Raw genomic sequence first — 19,663 nt, forward strand, 5'->3', positions numbered from 1 at the left:
ATGATGTCATTTGGTTATAGGCATATAGAAAATCGTTTGGAACGAATTGCAACAATCGTTTTAGATGGAAAGGCAAGGATAGTGGATGCAGCCAATCTACATGAATTCAGCCGTTCAGCCATTAACAGAGCAATTACAGCTTTGGAAAATAAAAGAAAAGTCGGCAAAATAGGTCACCCAGAGTTGTTAACAGACGAAGAAAAGAAAACAGTAGAGGACGTTATTCGTTGTGAAAGTTCAAGCGGAGTGAGCATTTCTGTTTCTCAAATGAAACATTTGGTTTGGTTTTTTATTTATTAACAAATTTAATTTTATTGTTATCTTATTTTAGATGGAATCTGTCATTTCTGATAGACAAAAAAATCTATTTGAAGAAGAAAAAGAAGAAGTTGAAATTTCGAAGTCATCGCCCTACTCATTCATAAAAAGGAATCCACACCTCAAAGTATCTCTTCCAAGAAACGTTGATATTCAACGATTGGCTGTTTCAAATAAACAAACCCTCCAGCCTTTCTACGAACTTCTTCAACATCTTCATAATACTCACAAATATTCTTCTTCTTTGATATTTAATACCGACGAATCTTCCCTTCGCCTCTCCGATTCCACCAAAAAGCTTGTTGTACATCCTTACGATTCACCAGCTGGGTTCAACAAAACACCCATGAACATGCCAAACGCCACGTTGTGCGCTGCAGCTGCTGCAGATGGTTATTCTTTGAAAAGCATCGTTTTATGGCCTTCTAAAAAGATTCCAGCCGAATTGCGTGTGATGCTCAGCTCAACAATAAATATCTAGGAAGATAACGATGGCTGGATGACCGACTCAATATTTAGAAGATACGCAGAAGATGTTCTCCTTCCAGGAATCGTGGAAAGACGAACTCTTTTGAATAAAGATGAAGAAAGATGCCTTCTTCTATTGGACTCTCATCCATCGAGAGCTCAGCCCGACATTTGGCAAAAATTCGCTGATGCATCCATAGACGTGGTGACTTTTATCCCCCACAGCACACACCTCACTCAGCCTTTCGACCGTGGAGTATTTGCCGTCTTCAAAAAATGTTTTAACACAAAATATGTCGTTCCTTCTTCTTCATCTGTCTCTCTTCGAAGAAAAGCAATTGCAGATGCCCTTCCTCAGGCTCTGCAAACAGCATTATTGCCTGAAACAATAATTTCTTCGTTTGTTAAAAGTGGAGTGTTATCAAACCAATGGCATGCTGTTCTTTCAACGTTGCCTGATGAGCCTTCTGTCACACTGAAGAAAAAGAATCACAGATATGATTTTAATGGGTAAATTATTACCGGCCAAGATTTTTTGGATGAATGGAGAAATCAAAAGAAAATGAAAGAAGAAAAGATAAGGGATGATGACGATGAAAAAACTATGGAAAAAAAATTATTTGAGGATGAAAAACCAAAGAAAAGGAAAATTCAACGAAAAAAAGTTTTTTTAGATGATAATTCTGGAGATGAAAGAAAACAAGAAAATTCCAGAAAAATAGTCAAGAGAGAGTTGATTGACTATATTTATTAATAGTGTCCTTTTTTTTAAAAAACAAACATGCTTTCGTGAAATAAAAATTTTTTTATTTTTTCATTCCCATATAAAAAAATATCCGGATAAAAAAACCACCCTAAATAATTTTTTTTGAAAATTCATTAGACAACAATTAAAAGACATTTTTAGGTTTTTAATTTCGAATATTATTGCTATTTGCAATTGTTATGGTTAAAAATAACTCAATTTTAGTATTTTAATGAAGTTTGAAAAAAGCCTCGTAAAACTTAAGATTTGAATTAAAAACCGTTCAATACTTTTCAGTTTTGATCAATTGGTTATTATAAACCGAATACATTTATAATATCTTAACATTGCATTTTTTAGCTATTTATTCATGGATTTAACGAAAAAATCGGGTAACCTTAAAGCAGCATCTTGCCGGGAAAATGTTCAAAACAATGATTAAAAATAAATTTCATCAATTTTCAATTATCCAAATACAAGAAATTTGGACAATATCAATTAAAACTCAATAAAAGGAATTTTATTTAAATCAATTAATCCAAATGACTTGATTCAAAGATTCATTTTTTATTCCAACAAATTGAAATTCAAAATAAACAATTTTGAATTTAGACGAACATATTCCAAAAAGTTTGATTTTTAAAATTCAAGCAGAACAGTTGTTATATTATTTCAGTCATCCTCATTTCCTCGAGTTTTTTAATTCATTATTTTTTCTGTTTCAAAATTCATGAGCAAAAATGAAACTTCAAATCAAGACTAAATCGCCATATTTTGTTATTATTAAAAACATAAAACAACACAAAATGCTGCGGCGAAAGCCACAATAAATAATTTTATACGTTATTTAAAAATGATATAATTCATGATTCAAAAATTTTTTGCTTTTTGTATTTTGCTAATTATGCTCCAAATCCATAAAGCGTTCTTCCTTGGCGTTTAAGCGAGTAGACAATATCCATGGCGGTAACTGTCTTTCTTCTGGCATGTTCGGTGTATGTCACAGCATCGCGAATGATTCCTTCAAGGAACATTTTCAAGATAATTCTTGTTTCATCATAGATAAGGTTGGAGATTCTTTTCACTCCTCCTCTGCGGGCAAGACGGCGGATGGCTGGTTTTGTAATTCCTTGGATGTTATCACGAAGCTTGCGATATCCCTTTGCTCCAGTTTTTCCAATACCTTTTCCTCCTTTTCCACCTTTTCCACGTCCAGACATATTTACAATATTATTAACTTTAAAGATTAAATTGAATAAAATATTTTCGATTTGCTTTTATATCTCAATTAATGAAACCATATTTATAAAAACGGACATGAACCATAAATTATTATTTTTTTAATTATTTTTATTTTTTTCAACAATTTTTTTCACCTTTGAGTTTATTTTGATAAATTTGAATACATACCTATTTTTCATATTCGTGCAAAGATGTTTTAAAATTTAAATTTTTGCCTTCTTAAAGTTGTGAAAAATTATCAATAGACACTTATTTCAAGAACATTCGCATTTCACATAAAAATGCCATCAAATAATAATAAAGTTTGACATAGATAAATCGTCATAAATTGTGTAGGTCAACTCAATTTTATTAAAATATAAATTCAATGCGAATCAAAATTTCGAAAAAAAAAGATGCTTCAAATCAATCGATCACAAAGTCATTAAACAAACGCATCTCAGAAAATAAAAAGAACACAAACAAATATCATCGGATGAAATAAAATAAAATTTCGAATAAACATTAAGAATAAGAAATACCTTCAAACAAGATCTATTTCACAAATATTGATCAAAGCAAATAATTTTAAACTTTACTTTTTCAATAAACAAAATATAGCACGAAGGAAAATGAATGAAATCAGGCAAAAATATGGAAATTACGTTAAAGTTGCATTGTTTTACATATTATTGTTATTTTTTATTTATTTATTTATTTATTTATTGAAAGCAAGCTTGAAACTTGATGCAACATTTGAAAGGCGCATAAAACTTGTCTTTGAAATTCATTTTCTTTTCTTCTTCTTCTTCTTCTTTCTCTTCCTCTTCCTCTTCTTCCTCTTCTTCTTTCTTCTTCTTCTTCATCCCACAATCCCCACATTCTCCAGCAGCTGATACAGAACTTTCGCTTCTTTCCTCACAAACTCATCACAATGGGAAAATAACAAGAAAATTGCCTCAATCAAACCAAAAGAACGAAATTCGCTTTGAAGAAACAGAAATATCTTGTTCTCCATTGCATCGTTCATTCGATTTTTTCGTTTGTCGCATTTTTGGATTTTGCGGGGTTTATTTTTCTCTTTTGTTTCTTTCTTTTTATTTGTTTTATTTTTTTCTTCTTCTTTGTCTTTCTCATCTTTTTCTTCCTTCTCCTCTTTTTTCTCTTCTTTTTCCCCTTTCTCTTTCTCTTCTCTTTCCTCTCTCTCTTCCTCTCTCTCTTCCTCTCTCTCTTCCTCTTCTTCTTTCTCCTCCTCTTCCCTCTCCTCTTCCCTCTCCTCTTCCTTCTCCTCTTCCTTCTCCTCCTCTCTCTCCTCTTCTTCCTTCGCAGCAGGTATTTCAATCAGTGAAAGCTTCACAATTCTGCAAATGTCTGTCAAAATGCGCCGAATCACGTTTTTGTCACTCGAAACAGAAAGAGAATGGATGTATGTGTCAAATACAAGAGACACGGGAGAGAAGGAGGAAGAGGAAGAAGAGGGAGGAGAAGAGGAGGAAGAAGAGGAGCAGGAGGAAGAGGAAGAAGAGGAAGAGGAGGGAGAAGAGGAGGAGGAAGAGGAAGAGAGAGAGGGAGAGGAGGAGGTAGAAGAAGATGAAGAGGATGCTGATGCAGATTCTGAGAAAGAAGAAGGAGGAGAAAGAGAAGAAGAATATGAGGAAGAATGAGTAACAACAGAGCATTGCTCATTCATTTTCTCTATCAAATGCGAATCATTCACTTTTGTTGGAGTTAATTTTGTTCTTCTCATTTTTGCATCATCTTCTTTTTCTTTTTCTCTTTTCTTCTCCATCTCCTCTTCTTTCTTCTCTTTTCCCTCTCCTTCTTCTCCTCCTTCTCCTTCTCCTCTTTCTCCCTCTCTCTCCTTCTTCCTCATCATCTCCTCCATCGTTGTTTGCCCTGCATTGTACATCAAATTCTGCAGCGCAAACAAACTTGCACTCCTCTTTTCATTCAGAAGAACCTCTATCTCTTTCCTCTTCTCTATTTTATTCTCTTTTTTATTCTCTTTCTCTTCTTTCTCTTCTTTCTCTTCTTTATTCTTCTTCCTCTCTTTCTCTTTCTCCTCTTTCTCTTTCTCTTTCTCTTTCTCTTTCTTCTTCATTTCCTTTTCTTTCTCTTTATTCTTTTCTTTTTCTTTACTTGCTTCAATTCTGATGTTATCTTCGTCTTCATACACTATTTGTGATGAGTTTGTCATCTTTTCTTCTTCTTCTTCTCTTTCTCTTTCTTCTCTTTCTCTTTCTTCTCTTTCTCTTTCTTCTCTTTCTCTTTCTTCTCTTTCTTCTTCTTCCTCTCTTTGAATTTCATTCACATCATAGCCAATAAAAGCCCACAATTCATCAAATCTTAAGAAAAGATACAGAAATAAGAAAAACAGTTTATAAATAAATAAATAAATAAATAAAAATAAAAGAAATAAAATAAAATAAAATAAAATAAAATTAAATAAGATTAAATTGGAATAACATCAGAATATTTCATATGAATAAAAAAATATTTCCATTATTTTTTTTTTTTTTATTTTTTATTTTTCATTTTTCATTTTTAATTTTCTTTTCTTTTTATTTTCTTTTCTTTTATTTATTTTTATTTATTTATTCATTTCATTTTTCATTCTAAAAAACACAACATAACACAACGCAATCTAATCCAACTAAACGAAACCAAACTCAATCCCCACAGCCACACTTAGTCTCCACTGCACATTTCTTCAGTGTCTGCAAAAGCTTCTCAATTTTAAAGAGCTCCTCTGAAATTGCCATCGAATATGCCATGTTCTTAAAGAACTTCAGCAAATTGACATCTGTCTGCAGCTTTTCTATGACAATTGAAAGAGGGGTGGAAGAATGAGAGAAAAAATTGTTATTGTGATTATTATTGTTGTTGTTATTATCAGAAGAGGAGGAGGAAGAAGTAGAAGAAGATGAAGAAAATGGAGAAGAAGAAGAGGAGGAGGAGGAAGAAGAGGAAGAGGAAGAAGAAGAAGAAGAAGAAGAGGAAGAGGAAGAAGAAGAAGAAGAGGAAGAAGAGGAAGAAGAGGAAGAAGAGGAAGAAGAGGAAGAAGAATCATGAACACAAAATCCCGCTGTTTCTTTGCGCCATTCTTCTGATTTTCCTTCTCTTTCTTCAGATTTATCTGTTTCATCTTCTTTGTCAACTTTATCAACTTTATCATTTTTGTTGTATTCAACCCACTCAAACACATCCATGTTGATAACGTTGCATATCCTTTCCATCACTCCCTTGTCTTCAATCAGATCTCGCTTGACTTTATCGTCGTATGACAATCGCCCCAAAAGCCTCGAAAACTCTACAGGAAACAAAGAGGGTTTTTTTAATAGACACAAAAGAGCGGTTTTATGAACGTTAAGCGAGGATAAATACTCAAAAAAGCCTAAATAATTCGTGAAAATATGAAAATTCTATAAATATGTATAAATATCAAATTAATTTCCACACCAGATGAGTTGGGCAAACAACTAAGAGCAATTACAGCGTCACGGTCAAGATTCGCTTTTCCTGATAATTGATTTAAAATATTAACATTCAGCATCTTTGACACTTCGAAAATGCAACTTCCTTCCATTGATTGATCGTTAGAAAGAAGCCCTATAATTTTTGAATACCAAAGTCCTTTCCAATCTGCTTCTGGAGCATTTTTCACATATTGCTTCATTGAATCTAAAACATTCGATTTTTCAAAGAAACAATAGACCACATTGTACCAATTCTCCAGGATCCCTGCTTTTGCATAACATGTTAATATTCTAAGTACGCTTGTTTGAATTTCATGTGAGCCAGATTGGCAAAAATTAAACAATATTTTTAGTCCATCTTCGTTAATGCAGGAACGCAATTCATGTTCTGAAAGATTTTCAATGCTTTTAATAATATGTTCTTCTTTAAAATTCCAAATATGTTGTGGTTCAAATGTTATCATTTGTATGTATTCTCAAATTCATAAAAAAATTTTTTGAAGTTAAAAAGCATGAAATAAATTTCATTTATTAAAAGCAATACAAACCTGAAATTTGATAAGATACATTTGCTTTATCATCCATTTTAGACATTTTTAAAATCAAACAATAGTTAAAATATAACCATAATAAATAATTATGGTCTTTAACCATATTTAAAAAATAATCTATCTTTGAGTTTTGGATTATCCGTTTTCAAAATAAACATTTTTGTGTTTTAGCTTTGAAAAATTAACAAAATAGTGTTTTTATTCGGAGCTTTTTTAATGTGACAATTTATGGCTTTTGATCTTAATCAGAGATTGATAAATAGAATATGGCAGAGTGGGCTCAAGGTACATTTGGATGTTTTGGAGATATTAAAGCGTGCTGTTTAGGTTTGATAAATATTTCTTATTTGATCATGCTTATTTGTTGATATATTCATGAATTTTTTAGGATACATCACTGCTCCATGCACAATTGGAAGCATGGTTGCTCATGTCTATGGAGAAGAATGTGGATTCAAGCATTGCTTAATTGGAATGTTTGTTCCATTTCTTGCTCTTGTGAGATACGAAATCCGCTTGAAGGAAGGAATTGCTGGTGATGCATGCAGCGATTGTATCCATGTGACTTTCCTTATGCCATGTGGATTTTGCCAAACTGTGAAGCAGTACAAGAAAGCTGGCTGCCAGTTTAAACCAATTGCTCTCTAATTTTTTAAAAGAGTTAAAATAATTACTTCTGATTTGAAGTAGTTTTCATGATGAATCCATCATAATTTTTATTTTTTGTATATTGTATATCCTTTAACAAATCAATAAATGAATACTGGTTAAAAAATTTCTATTTACAATGGGAATTTTCAATCAATCTTTCAATTTATTGATTGTTTTAGAATTAATTTTTATTGATCTATTTTGAGCTTTATTTAAGTCCTTCCATTGTTCACCTTCTTCGTATTAATGTATGAGTTCATCATTAAGAATCGTGAAGGATATTGAAAAGTTGAGAATATTATTATAATTTGCTTTTATTGAACACCCAAAGAATTGAATTATATCTTTGTTTCTTTGTGTATTATTTATTTAAAGATTTAATGAGATTGGCTTGAAATTTGTGTGTTAAAAACCTGTGAATAATGAAATTAATTTTGATATTTGAAAATTTTCATTGTAAGTTAATCACTCAGAAGTTAAAATGAATGAAATGTGAATAAAAAATCTTTTTTCGAATGATCTGACTTTATTCAAATAAACCCCCTTATAATTGAATGAGAGGCAGTGAATTTAAATAAACGTCTGCTTTCTCGAATCAACCATGAAAGATTCGAATTAAAAACAAATGGATGTTATAATGGAAATATCACACATGTTTTTGATGTTTTTCATGTGTCATTCTCAATTTATAAATTATTAGAAATATGTGATAAACACTTTTTTCATAAAAATCAAAGGAAAAATGTTTTTTGAAGATTTTCAATGAAATTTTTCATGAATCGTTTATTTATTAGCATTATTTATCACATATTTTTGAGGTTTTTTATTGAATAATCATTTTTATCAACTTTGATCACAACATAAGTTGGAAATTTAAATCCAAAACATTTGTTTTTCCTTTTTTTCGTGATAACAAGTGTCTATGAACAACAACGCGATATCATATGTAAAGAGGAGAGGTTTTGTTACTGCTTTATTAACGAAAATGCCATGTCTTCTTTGGGACGAACATTGAACAGTTTTGCATCGAAATCACTTTATTTCCTCATTCTGTTTGTTCCAGCAGTTGTTCCACAAAAAGACACTCGCAGTTACTGGGCATCCACCAACAGAGTCTGGCACATGAGCAGCTTCAGCGAACCTTTCCATTTTGTATTTTGGATGAAACGAGGTGAAACAACAAGAAACGAGATGTTTTCATGAATGCTCAAGATTGTGTGCGATTGTTCGAAATACTGGTTGCATATCTCTAAATATGAATTCTGCCACATGGATTTCATGCACTTTTTTTTTGGACAACAACCGATGCTGTGTTTCATTTTATATTTTTTACAAAACAATGAAGAACAGAATCTCTCGCAAACCACATGGAATGAAAATACTCGGAGCATTGTTACATGATCAAGCGTATATCCGATATTTTCTCTTCGATGTCTTTCCCGACTTGAGCTGATGACGATTTTTTGGTTGCTCGTCACAATTTCTCCGTTGATTTGAACAGAGCGATTTGTTTGCCCTCACATATGAGCGAAATGCTATATTTTATATCATGGATTGAATCTATGAAGCTTTTCGCAAGAATTTTTGCAGATTGAGTCTTGATGATTTTTCACTGATCATTTTGAGTAATTCTCCGTTCCCTTCAAAGAAGCCTTGTTGGAGCCTCAGAACATGATTTTCGACTAGGCATATTATTGTCCTTCCTCAAAGAAATTCTACATATTTCTCCAATGTATTCATTGTTTTTCCACCTATTTAAGATTCAATGGAGAAACTATTCCAGAGAAACGATTTGAAAAGACAATAAGACTGCCATTTGCCACTCAATCAATGATGTATTCTTCCCCTGCCATCATTGGTTCTATTTGATTGCAGCATTTGTTGGAATACGAAGCCATCTTCAACAACATCATCATCATTCTTCACTGATTCACACAAAAAAGTTCTTATAACGAAAATGAAATTATTTCTTCGTTGTAGTTTCAATCACATTTCGATGACAGATCAGAAGAAGGCGATTGAGGCAGAGAGATGAATGAAGAGAGTTATTCACCAGTTGTCTTCTTTATTGAGGAGGAATCAGCAAAGCAATTTGGTTGAAGAAATGAAGATGGGATCAAATGAATATTTGATATTTGCAATGGAAAGGTGAAAATGGCCGAAGAGATATTCGAATTGATGTTGTTCAAAGGTTTGATTGATTCATTTAATAATTCAATGCTTTTATCTGTTGATTTTTCAACAGGAAAAAAAGGAAAAAAAGAAGAAAAGCGCAATTTACACGATATTTCAATTCAAAATGGCTAATCTTTTTTATCACAAAGGGAAGAAATGAATTGTTCTAAATAATAGCAGGATTTGGCGACTGAGCTGCCATGTAAAATGAACGGACTGGGAGGCATTGGAGAAAGGAAAAGGATGATTCAAAGAGCAGCAAGGGAAATGAAAGAATGAATGAAGAACAATGAGAGAAATTCGATTGCAAAAATGAAGAAACAGAAAGGCAGATGGAAATGAGGGCTTTTATCGTTCAGTGCAATTTATTTGATGCAATTTCATCCACACTCCCTTTCACACAGCACTGGTCGAATGTGCGCAATGGGAGAGGACTGGATGAATGGAAGAAGAGGGGAAGAGGGAAGAGGGAATGAACGAGAAACATTTTGCTGAAGGAACAGAGGAACGACTGCTGAATGGAAAGAGGGTATTACCGATTCGATGGGAAAGGAAACCAATTTGAAGCGATTTTTGTTGCTGACACGGGATTATTGATGAAGAGCGAAACGTGTTTGATGATGCGCATCTTGGGAAATGCAGCAGTGATAATAAATCCAGCACTTCAATTATCATTGTTTCAATTTCTGTTTAACTGTTCAATTTTTGTCAAATCTATTTTTGTCCTTTATGGAAGCACATACACTTTTGAATACAAATTTAAATCAGTTGTTTGTCATATGTTTTGTTTTATCAATAAGAAATATTTTCTTTCATAATAACTTTGCCAATAATTTTTATATCTTTTAAACAAGCTTATAAAATTTATTTTTACGTTCAAACTCCATTTTTCAAAGAATTTTAACAAAATATAACATGAAATGAATGCAAATTGTTATTATAAGGTTCAATCCACACTTAAAAGCATCAATGAGAATAAAGAAACTTGAAATATTTATCGCTTTTTGATCGAAAATCCCACAGCGATATATTTCTCAAATAAAGGCCTCAACAAATGGTATTGGAATAGAAAAATTTTATTGAAATAAATGTTATAATTCGAATAAAAAGAGTTTATTCAAGATAACACCAGTTTATTCGAAAAAAAAAATTAGATACGATGAGAATAGAAAGGTTTTATTCGAATGAAAATAACTTATTCCAATAAACAAAGTATATTCGGAATTCGCAATAAAGCGAATCTGTGAACGCAAGGAGCACGTTTGCTCCATAATAATGAGTATTGATCTTGAATTATGGGTGGTTTAAGATCAAACTTCGCTAACGAATTGACTTCTTGTTTACACCATTGTCCGCAGTTGAAATGACGCTAAATCCTGTTAGTATGGCAGACAGCGACAGCGAGGAGAAGACCTTTGATCTTGTTAAAAGGCTCAAGAGATTTGAAAACTGGATCGATGAAGTGTCGAGGAGCAGAGGATGACTAAGTCACTCCGGAGCGATAAGAATAATACCAATGAAAAAGTTCAAGAGAGGAAGGCCTAGAAGATGATCTTTATCGAGATCAAGTGAATCAGAGTCCGAAACAAATATTGCAGAGATGATCACAAGGAAGAAACATGGATACCCGTGGAGGGTCCTTCGTTCAGTTAATCAAATGAAGAAATTGAAAGTCGAAAAGGACAGCGATGGTGATTCCGAAGGGACAGAAGAGCGGGATGACGAAGAAAGATCGGATGATTTTTTGGAAATTTTCCCAGACAAATGGCTGAAGCCCAGGAGACAGGCGGGTGAACTGAAGAGATTTATGGAGTTTTGCAAGGCCTGATCGATTTGAATAAATGATGATATCTTAAACACGTTTATTCTAGAGACGGAAAAGAATTTCTTCACCAGACACACAGATGCGAGTTGGAACGCCTTAGCGGTGACGGTGGTCACCGCTGAAGGAAGAAAGGACTCACCAGAAGCTGTCAGGGTTATGGAACTGCTCCAACCTGCTCTCGAATCGGGGTTTGAAGCTGCCAAGGCGATTGCAGCCCTTACAACAAGAGAATTGAGGAAGACACATTTAGAGGAAGAAGAGAAAGAGCGAATGAGGGGACTCTTCTGCTCATATGCCCTGATTGCAGACTGTATCAGCCGGATTAACCTACTAAAAGTTATTCCCCAGTCAAACTGGGAGAATGTGAAGTGTTTCCTAGAAGGAGGAACGTCCAAGGACGTACCAGAGAGCCTGAGGAGGTTGGTGGAGAGTACCAGCTTTTTTCGTCCAGTGGGGGATGGTCCTGGGTATGGAGCATCCCCCGCTTCTCCCATAGCCTTCGGCCTTGTAGCAGCCAGGAGCGGACGCTCAAGGAGGTACAGCACAGGCAGGAACGCTCAGGGCTTCGCTTACAGACAGCTCCAAAAGCATGGCTTCGATGGGAGCTTCACGAATTTCAAGGAAAGAAGGAGATCAACACAGGCCCAACCACAGCATGCCCCAGCATCACCTGGGAGACCAGTCCCTATCACAGTCCCCCTGCCCCCCAGCTCCCACAAAAACGCAAGTTAGAACAGCAGTGGGAACGACTATCGGGATGAGCAAATGAACAAAGAAGTTGTGAAGGTGAAAGGAGCTGCGCAGGGTCGCGAGAAAGAGAGAGCATGGAGAGCCGCGCTTTGCCGCGAGACGAAGACAGAGAGGAGATTGGTGAGCTCCGGCAGAATAACGATACGACAAGAAGTCCCGTATCATCGCGAGATAGATATAAAGACAGAAACCGCGAAATATCGAGAGTATATCAGAAATGCGGCGACTGCGTTCGATCACGAGATAAGAATACGGAAAGAAACCACAGAAGAAGGCTCCGTACATCTCCGCGAGACGGAACAGATGAGTGAGAGGATGTGCAAGAAGGAGAACAAGAGGGGAGTTATGAAAGCTTCTGGAACTGTTATCGAGTTCCCAATTGGAAACAGTTGAAGGGGGCCGAAAAAAATAGCGATTGCAGATGCTCACGCGATTGAAGAGGATACAGAGAGCCAGTATGGCCACAGGATGTTAGATATGGAAATGAGCGTAGCGAATGGATTACAGGGGGAACCACTGTCTGGGAGACTAGTGAACGGATTGAGCAAGTGGAAGAAGATAAAGGGAGACAAACTTGTGAGCCGTGGTATAAGAGCACGTTGGATGAGCCCCCAGTCCCCAATCTTTCTCGAGGAGAGAAAATGCAAGCAGGAGTTTCGGGGAACGACAAAAATGATGAACAATTATTTATCCCTCTTGGAGGAGGAATTGAAGGATGGAGCGGTGAATCCCGTGCAGTTGTCGGAGGTGAAGTGGTTCAACCCAACATTCATGGTTCGAAAGAAGAACGGAAAGTGGAGAAAGATCCTGGATTGCAGAGCTCTAAACGAGGAAGAACAGGGAAAGCACTTCAAGATGGATTCCCAGGAGACAGTCGTGGAACTCCTGGAGGAGAACGATTGGATGACCACTTTGGATATATCGAGTGCATACCAGCATGTGAAAGTAGATGAATAATCCAGTCCCTATCTATGTTTCAGCTTTCAAAGTCAATGCTACGCTTACGTGGGGATGCCATTTGGAGCGAAAGATGCACCTAGAGTATTCACGAAGATAATGAGACGGGCAGCCTCGTTCATCAGAGAACAGTGGAAGGAAAAGCTGGTAATATATCTGGACGACATTCTCCTCATGCATCCAGACAGGGATGCATCGAGATCGATCTCACAGGAGATAGCCCAGTTCCTGAGAAATCTGGGCTGGATACTGTCGGAAGAGAAACTGAAGTCGGAACCCGCAAGGAGCGTGGAGTTTCTGGGATGGTTGTGGAACTCAGAAAAGATGGAAGTAACACTCCAAGAAGGGAAGAGAGTGCTGCTCCTGGAGGATGTGCGAACCTGGATAGCATATGCAAAGAAAAGGAGGAGACAAAGGACGAGGGATTTAGCAGCACTCCTCGGGATGTTGAATTTTGTGAGGTTACAACACCTACCAGCTAGCTTGTGGATGAAGCGAATGCAATACATACTGAGGCAGGCAATAGCCCGCGGGGGCTGGAAGAGAACGGTAATTGCTAACCCAATGATATTGGGAGAATTAGCACATTGGAGAAAGATCCTGCTAGAGAACAGGCAAAAAAGTCTGAAGAGAAGGAACAGACCAGCAGAACTAACAACGGACACGTTAGAGCTTGGATGGGGTGCAGTGCTAACAATACCGAGAGAGAACAAAGAGGAGAAGATATATGTTCACGGAAGTTGGACACTTCAGGAGAGTGCGTTAGCGATAAACGAGAAGGAGTCCAGAGCAGTGTTGAGGACACGAGAGAGAAAGGGAGCGTGGCTGCAACAACAGAAGATATACCATATTCGTCTGAGGACATACAATATGTCCACGAGATGGACGATTCAGAAGAAAAGGGGAGCGCCATCGCTCATTCCAACACTGAGAGCATTAGAGAAAAAATTGAACAGCCTGGACATCACAATACAGACGGAATATCTCCCGGGAGAGCAGAACGCGGAAGCAGACGCACTCAGCCGGATGGCGAAAAAGCCGGACTATGCACTGAAGGGAGAGAAGGTCGCAGAGATATTACAAACAATCGCACCGAGAATACCAGATACAACTTTAGAACAGATTGCGCCGGTGCCCTGCGGAAGTACTTGGAGACTATCCTCTCTGAGAAGGAGGAGAGAGAGCAATGCCAGAAGACGAGATAGCGCTAATCCACTCGTTCCTGAGAAACATTGAACGGGTGCTGAAGGAGAAGATGAAAGAAGCTCAGAGTGATCTGACGATTCTGATTCTTCCAGCTTGGCGAGGGCAGACTTGGACCCCGCTACTGCAGCCTGGGCATTTGTAAAAGACCCTGGGGACCTTTCAGGAGTGCATGATACCGGGAGCGAAGATGAGAAGGGAAGGCTGGAAGTTACCCCCAGGAGAGGTCATGAGCGTTATACTGGAGAGGAGAATATCCCAGGAAGAGACCTCTTTTTAGCATGGGGAGAACACGTTGGAGCGAGGGACATAGCAGCAGAAATACTGAGAAATCAGAAGAGTGAAAGAGATACGTGGAGAGCGCTGCGAATATTTTAACAATTTTTCGATAGAGAAAGCATGAATGACACTGACCCCCTAACAACCAGAGATGCCAAATGGATTATGGCAGAGTTCACTGAAACGCTTTCAAATACTAACCTGTCTAGTGGAGTGATTTATCAGACAGTTCAGAAAGTACTGGATTCTATTGATCTATTCAGAGAGACTAAGATTGATGTTAAAGACATAGAAATATTTCCAAAAACCTATGTTGGGGATAAGCTGAGAAAGGGCAAACGGTACAAGACGATGTGGGACTTAACAATTATCACCAAATGGGCAATAGCCACCTACGACGCAAAGGATATACGAACACTCCAGAGGAGAGCCCTCATCCTCACTATGATTTTTGGAGCGAAAAGGCCAGCTGAGCTGGAAAGAATGAGAAGAGAGACAACGATACTTTAAGATAACTTTGTCCAGACACAAACACAAACAAAAACATCAGGGGGAGAGACGGTTAAGGTTATAATTAACAAACATCCAAACCCACATATAGATGCTGTTGCAGCTCTCCAACGTTGGATTTATTATACAAAGACGACGTTTAAAGACGAACATGTGTGGTTCGATATTAGTGAGAACCAACCTGCAAATTTGCAGAGGATCAAAGAAGAATCAGTGGCTGTCCTGAAAGAGAATGGAATACCCGACACATTTTCCGCGTACTCGATAAGACACGCCGTGATAACACACTCAGCTTGACAACAAGATGCAGATTGGAAAGCAATCGATGCATATGTTAGATGTGCTCCAGGTTCGAGAGAAGCCCAGGAATATTACACCGTGTTACCTACTCAGGACACGAGATGGATCAGGAAGACAATCGGCGGCTCAGTACCCCTTGCGGAAAAGGGAGACAAGTCGGAGATGGATTGCGAAAGAAAGGATATTTTAAATGAAAATACAGAATCTGAAACAAAGGAGCATTTTGAAGAGACAACACAAGATGGTGGAGAAGTGGATACGAACAAGAGAAAGAGATTGAAGAGACGAGTGTGAATTCGAGAGAGGTGTTCACAGCATGAGAGCGATACAGCACAACTTCCCAAAGGGGAGGAGACACCCCCCATAATTCTCCGCAGCATTATGGAGCTGATGGAGGGAAGACAGACTGCATCACAGAAAAAGTTTGAAGCTGATCGGAGGAAACGCGGAGTGAGAAACATAGGACAAATTGACAGGTCCGCTCAAGTGTCGAAGACCCGATCAAGAACACCCAGAGAACATTCCAAGAGAGGGAGGGAGTAGAGAAAAGGTCCGCACCTTCATCCGCAGGCCCTCCAAACATCCGCTGCACTTTGACGTGTTAGGCAGGAGGGTTTAAGATCCTTTGAGAGAGAAAAGAGTGTTTTCAACACTCATTATCTCGGAGCAAACCTACTCCTTGCGTTCGTAGATTCGCTCTATTGCGAATTGATAGAACGCAGTGAGACAGGTTCGCTCCGAGATAATAGAAATGCGGATGGAGAGACGATAGGCAGCTTGGTGCGAAAATAAGAAACATATTAGGAGCAATATGACGAAAAAGGGCGAGATAAAGAAGGATAGAGAAATAGATCAACCACCCGAAGATATTAATGTGAACCGATAACCTGTTTTAGAGAAACATGGAATTAATAAAAAGTTTTAAGCATGATCCTCCTCCTTCACAAGATTATTATTGTTTTTACAGAGAAGAATTAAGTACTAATTATGCAGTGTGTGATGATTGGGGTTGCTCTGCTGATGCAACAGAGAAGCTGGAGGCAGAGCATATCACATGCAATTTTCTTTTCCACGCCTCGCGGAAGCGAGAGTGGTTTTTCTTTTTGCTCCGTTTTTAGCTTTCGCCTCACCGGATCCCTGCACGGCCTGCAGGAGACAGCTCCGAGGGGCAACGTCCCCTGCCCTCTGGTCTTCGAGACCATGGCAAAAGGCGAAGTCGGAGGTGAAGAGAAGCGGACAATGCATAATACACTTTTAAATAGTTCAAATGTTTTTGTCTATATTTTCATCTCGCCCCTTTTTCCACGTCATTTGGGAGTGCGAAGTTTTTCACTCAAACCACCCATAATTTAAAATCAAACTCATTATTTCGGAGCAAATCCTGTCTCACTGCGTTCTATCTATAAATAATTTTTATTGGAATATAATAAATTAATTGGTATAAACTCTGTCTTTTAGAAATAACTTTTTTCAAAGAAAATTTATTGTGGTATTCAGAAAAATTCACTTGAATCACATTCTCAAACAGCATTTTAAATTTATGAATTATATTTGTATATTATTAAAAAACCATTTAATTGATAAGATTTGTTTGAAATGTATTGCGATCAAAAAATTCTGTATTGTTATTTTAAAATGAATGATGATATATATATTCAATAATTTACTTATAATAAAAGTTATCAAAAAACTTGCAATTAGCTACAAATTATAATTTATCATTTCACAACGTTTGTTAATTCTTTTTTGTAATTTTTTTCAATCCGTATTTCGCATTATTGATCAAATAGGAAAAAAATACAAAAAAAAAGTATCCAATTGCAAAAGGTTTGATATTACGATGATCTTATTCCAGATACATGATTATGCATGCAATTCGCCCCGCCACTTTAAACTCTATCAGTTGCAGATAATAAAGTTCAAGTTGTTTTTAGGTTATTCTATTTGCATTCAGAAAATGAATTCTCCTGACTGTCTGCTATCTGCTGTTTCCTTAACTTTTGCAAATTCCTTGCACTTTTATTGACTACACCACTTCATGAGCGATAGAACCCAATGAACGAATTGATCGAGGAGGAAAATGAAGGCATGGACGATAAAAAAAAAGAGCTTGGGTTGAATGTGAAGAGGGACTTCTGTGTGAATGAAGATGTGTCGGTGGAGGGAGATTGCAGCATGAATGGGTTCTCTGGACTTCCAACAAGAACAGAAGTGGCAGACAATTGTGTGTGTGGCAAGGGAGAAAAAGGAGTGGTGGCAAATGTTGAGGAGGCTGTGATGTTTTGAGTGTGCAGCTAGGCAGATGAGAGTGCGCTGTCGAACAAGCAGAATGTCTGCTGCAATTCGTCTTCATCATCATCTCCTTTTTCTTTTCCTCTGTCCCTCCTCCTCCTTTCTGTTACTGCCTGTGGAAGCCTTGTGTCGAAAGCGTCAATTTGAGATGCACAAAACTCGTCTTTTTCCGTCTTCGTCTTCGCCTTTGGCTCTTCCTGCTATCTTTCTTTCCTTTTCTCTGCGCTCAATTTGCTTCTGAAATCCACTTTTTTTGCCTCTTCCATTTGAATATGAGTACCATTCTCTTCGCTTCTTGGCGGTGTCATAAAGTGAGCGGATGAACGCAATGTGCCTTGAAGCTACTTCCTCTTCCACTTCCATTCCTCGTGTGATACCTATTCACTTCATTCCCTCCGTTCAGCAGAGTCGGAGCGCGGAAGCCGTACGAAGATCTGAAGCAGAGCGAAATGTGCCACTGCAGGAGAGGAAAGCAATTCAGAAGCGCATCCAGTTATTCCACAGAAGGATTTGACATCGATGAAAATACTGTTGAGAGTAGATAAACTGAATGAATTGATTTTTGGAGGGTATAATCATGCTATTGAGTAAACAGCTTTTGCACATTTGAGGTTCGTTGATATGATCCAATATTATGCCAACGAAAATCACAATGAAAAAGTTGAGATGGAGTTGAAGGAGAAAATAGCCACGAAATTGAAGATGGCACAGTTGGTGGGAAATGATAAGACGAAGAAGAAATCAAAGAATTGGAAGAAGATGAAGAAGAAGGAAGAAAAAGAAAAAGAAAAAGAAAAAGAAGAAAAAGAAGAAAAAGAAGATGATGATGATGACGATGAATAAGGTGAGGAGTCAGGGGAGGAACAGTGCGATTTCGAAGACAGCAAAGAAATCTGTGGGGACTGAGAAAAACTAGATTTTCCATCTTTGGCTGCTGAAAACAGTTACTGTCTTGTCCTGTCCACGAAATCTGAGCGAGGCTGAACAGATGGCAGAGGATGAGAGAATGCTGCACAAATGAAAAAATGGAAGATTGGAGATGAATATAAAAGTTGAGCTCGATTGCTACATGTTTCCTGCTGTTTCCAGAGTGACACCGCAAATATATTTTGCAATGGACTTCTGATTGAGTTGTGATCGATCCCCACATGTCCCACCTATAGTTGGCCAGTAGATATGCCAAACAGTGTTGTCGAAGTCTAAGAAAGAGAATTCGTCCCAATTGCACTCACTGAGTTCCCCTTCCCTAAAACAGAAATCTTCTTTTCCCCGACATTGATCGTCTTCTCTTCGCTCACACGCTTCCCACCCAGCAACGTGATTGTCGAGCTCAGCTGCGCCATACTCGACCCCACTGCATGCCCCACTGTCTTGCAAGGTGCTGCCTCACTCATTCCACACAGATTGTTCGAATCATCTCCACTCACCCCAACATATCTATCTTTCATTCCCTCCTTCAACCATCCCTTCTTTTCTGTATGCAGATATGTCCAACTGCCTGAATAATATCTATGGCGCAGACTCGTATCATTTGTATTCGTTGTGTACGATTAGTAGAACGGGTTGTATGACGAAAAGAGATTATAATCATCTTCAAAAAACACATCGTGGCCATATGGAGTGGAAGCGGTCGCGCAACTGCAATTGTGGAAGAAGAAGAAATAGCAATAAAGTTTGTTGCTTGGAGCTGCTGATTGATGTGGATAAAAATACAATCCTCTGCCATCTGACACAGCAGAACAAGAAATAAAGTGCAAACTCCGCATTTTGAATTGGACTGGTCCATCATATAAACTAATACCCACACCATTTGAAATTGGAACTGAGCATGAAGTGAATGAGCTCTCGAACATACAAGCACTCTTTCCTTTGCCATTTTCTGTTCCAAAAAAAATTTTCAAATCAAATAATTCCCGGGAAGAAGTCCTTTTTCGCAAACTGA

The 19,663-nt window shown here is 37.4% G+C and overlaps 10 protein-coding genes across 10 annotated transcripts; 7 read left to right on the forward strand and 3 right to left on the reverse strand.

Moving 5' to 3' along the window:
* On the forward strand, positions 1-799 carry MONOS_7696 (uncharacterized protein; the record flags this gene model as incomplete). Its single annotated transcript, XM_067878041.1, has 2 exons — positions 1-279; positions 332-799. 2 exons carry the CDS (start codon positions 1-3, stop codon positions 797-799), a joined length of 747 nt encoding a protein of 248 aa, XP_067732353.1.
* Positions 800-2,278: 1,479 nt separating this feature from the next.
* On the reverse strand, positions 2,279-2,824 carry MONOS_7697 (Histone H4). Its single transcript, XM_067878042.1, has one exon. The coding sequence runs from the start codon at positions 2,749-2,751 to the stop codon at positions 2,434-2,436; it is 318 nt and encodes a 105-aa protein (XP_067732354.1). The 5' UTR covers positions 2,752-2,824; the 3' UTR covers positions 2,279-2,433.
* Positions 2,825-2,968: 144 nt separating this feature from the next.
* On the reverse strand, positions 2,969-6,585 carry MONOS_7698 (uncharacterized protein). Its single transcript, XM_067878043.1, has 3 exons — positions 6,212-6,585; positions 5,441-6,146; positions 2,969-5,097 (listed from the first exon to the last, which is right to left on the reverse strand). The coding sequence occupies exons 1-3, from the start codon at positions 6,426-6,428 to the stop codon at positions 3,615-3,617; spliced, it is 2,406 nt and encodes an 801-aa protein (XP_067732355.1). The 5' UTR covers positions 6,429-6,585; the 3' UTR covers positions 2,969-3,614.
* A 432-nt stretch (positions 6,586-7,017) lies between these two features.
* On the forward strand, positions 7,018-7,864 carry MONOS_7699 (putative PLAC8 family). Its single transcript, XM_067878044.1, has 2 exons — positions 7,018-7,106; positions 7,168-7,864. The coding sequence occupies exons 1-2, from the start codon at positions 7,046-7,048 to the stop codon at positions 7,425-7,427; spliced, it is 321 nt and encodes a 106-aa protein (XP_067732356.1). The 5' UTR covers positions 7,018-7,045; the 3' UTR covers positions 7,428-7,864.
* A 3,398-nt stretch (positions 7,865-11,262) lies between these two features.
* MONOS_7700 (uncharacterized protein) lies at positions 11,263-12,162 on the forward strand (the record flags this gene model as incomplete). Its single annotated transcript, XM_067878047.1, has 2 exons — positions 11,263-11,395; positions 11,477-12,162. 2 exons carry the CDS (start codon positions 11,263-11,265, stop codon positions 12,160-12,162), a joined length of 819 nt encoding a protein of 272 aa, XP_067732357.1.
* Positions 12,163-12,195: 33 nt separating this feature from the next.
* MONOS_7701 (uncharacterized protein) lies at positions 12,196-13,619 on the forward strand (the record flags this gene model as incomplete). The annotated part of the gene is made up of 3 exons (XM_067878048.1): positions 12,196-12,497; positions 12,620-13,105; positions 13,322-13,619. 3 exons carry the CDS (start codon positions 12,196-12,198, stop codon positions 13,617-13,619), a joined length of 1,086 nt encoding a protein of 361 aa, XP_067732358.1.
* A 195-nt stretch (positions 13,620-13,814) lies between these two features.
* MONOS_7702 (uncharacterized protein) lies at positions 13,815-14,342 on the forward strand (the record flags this gene model as incomplete). Its single annotated transcript, XM_067878049.1, has 1 exon — positions 13,815-14,342. One exon carries the CDS (start codon positions 13,815-13,817, stop codon positions 14,340-14,342), a length of 528 nt encoding a protein of 175 aa, XP_067732359.1.
* A 397-nt stretch (positions 14,343-14,739) lies between these two features.
* MONOS_7703 (uncharacterized protein) lies at positions 14,740-15,129 on the forward strand (the record flags this gene model as incomplete). Its single annotated transcript, XM_067878050.1, has 1 exon — positions 14,740-15,129. One exon carries the CDS (start codon positions 14,740-14,742, stop codon positions 15,127-15,129), a length of 390 nt encoding a protein of 129 aa, XP_067732360.1.
* A 2,355-nt stretch (positions 15,130-17,484) lies between these two features.
* On the forward strand, positions 17,485-17,715 carry MONOS_7704 (uncharacterized protein; the record flags this gene model as incomplete). Its single annotated transcript, XM_067878051.1, has 1 exon — positions 17,485-17,715. The coding sequence occupies one exon, from the start codon at positions 17,485-17,487 to the stop codon at positions 17,713-17,715; it is 231 nt and encodes a 76-aa protein (XP_067732361.1).
* Positions 17,716-18,920: 1,205 nt separating this feature from the next.
* On the reverse strand, positions 18,921-19,169 carry MONOS_7705 (uncharacterized protein; the record flags this gene model as incomplete). Its single annotated transcript, XM_067878052.1, has 1 exon — positions 18,921-19,169. The coding sequence occupies one exon, from the start codon at positions 19,167-19,169 to the stop codon at positions 18,921-18,923; it is 249 nt and encodes an 82-aa protein (XP_067732362.1).
* Positions 19,170-19,663: the final 494 nt, after the last annotated feature.

This window comes from Monocercomonoides exilis, assembly GCF_001643675.1.
Source record: "Monocercomonoides exilis strain PA203 chromosome Unknown scaffold9-1957334, whole genome shotgun sequence".
In the NCBI taxonomy this organism is placed as follows: domain Eukaryota; phylum Preaxostyla; order Oxymonadida; family Polymastigidae; genus Monocercomonoides; species Monocercomonoides exilis.

Excerpts from the sequence above, each read along its gene's own strand:
- MONOS_7697 (XM_067878042.1), bottom strand. The coding sequence starts at position 2,751 with ATGTCTGGACGTGGAAAAGGTGGAAAAGGAGGAAAAGGTATTGGAAAA.
- MONOS_7698 (XM_067878043.1), bottom strand. The coding sequence starts at position 6,428 with ATGAAGCAATATGTGAAAAATGCTCCAGAAGCAGATTGGAAAGGACTT. Across the intron at positions 6,147-6,211 it reads TTGTTTGCCCAACTCATCTG|GCTTTTTTGAGTATTTATCC; the intron begins GTGTGGAAATTA and ends CGAATTATTTAG. Across the intron at positions 5,098-5,440 it reads AAATGTGCAGTGGAGACTAA|ATTTGATGAATTGTGGGCTT; the intron begins GTGTGGCTGTGG and ends TCTTTTCTTAAG.
- MONOS_7699 (XM_067878044.1), top strand. The coding sequence starts at position 7,046 with ATGGCAGAGTGGGCTCAAGGTACATTTGGATGTTTTGGAGATATTAAA. Across the intron at positions 7,107-7,167 it reads TATTAAAGCGTGCTGTTTAG|GATACATCACTGCTCCATGC; the intron begins GTTTGATAAATA and ends TGAATTTTTTAG.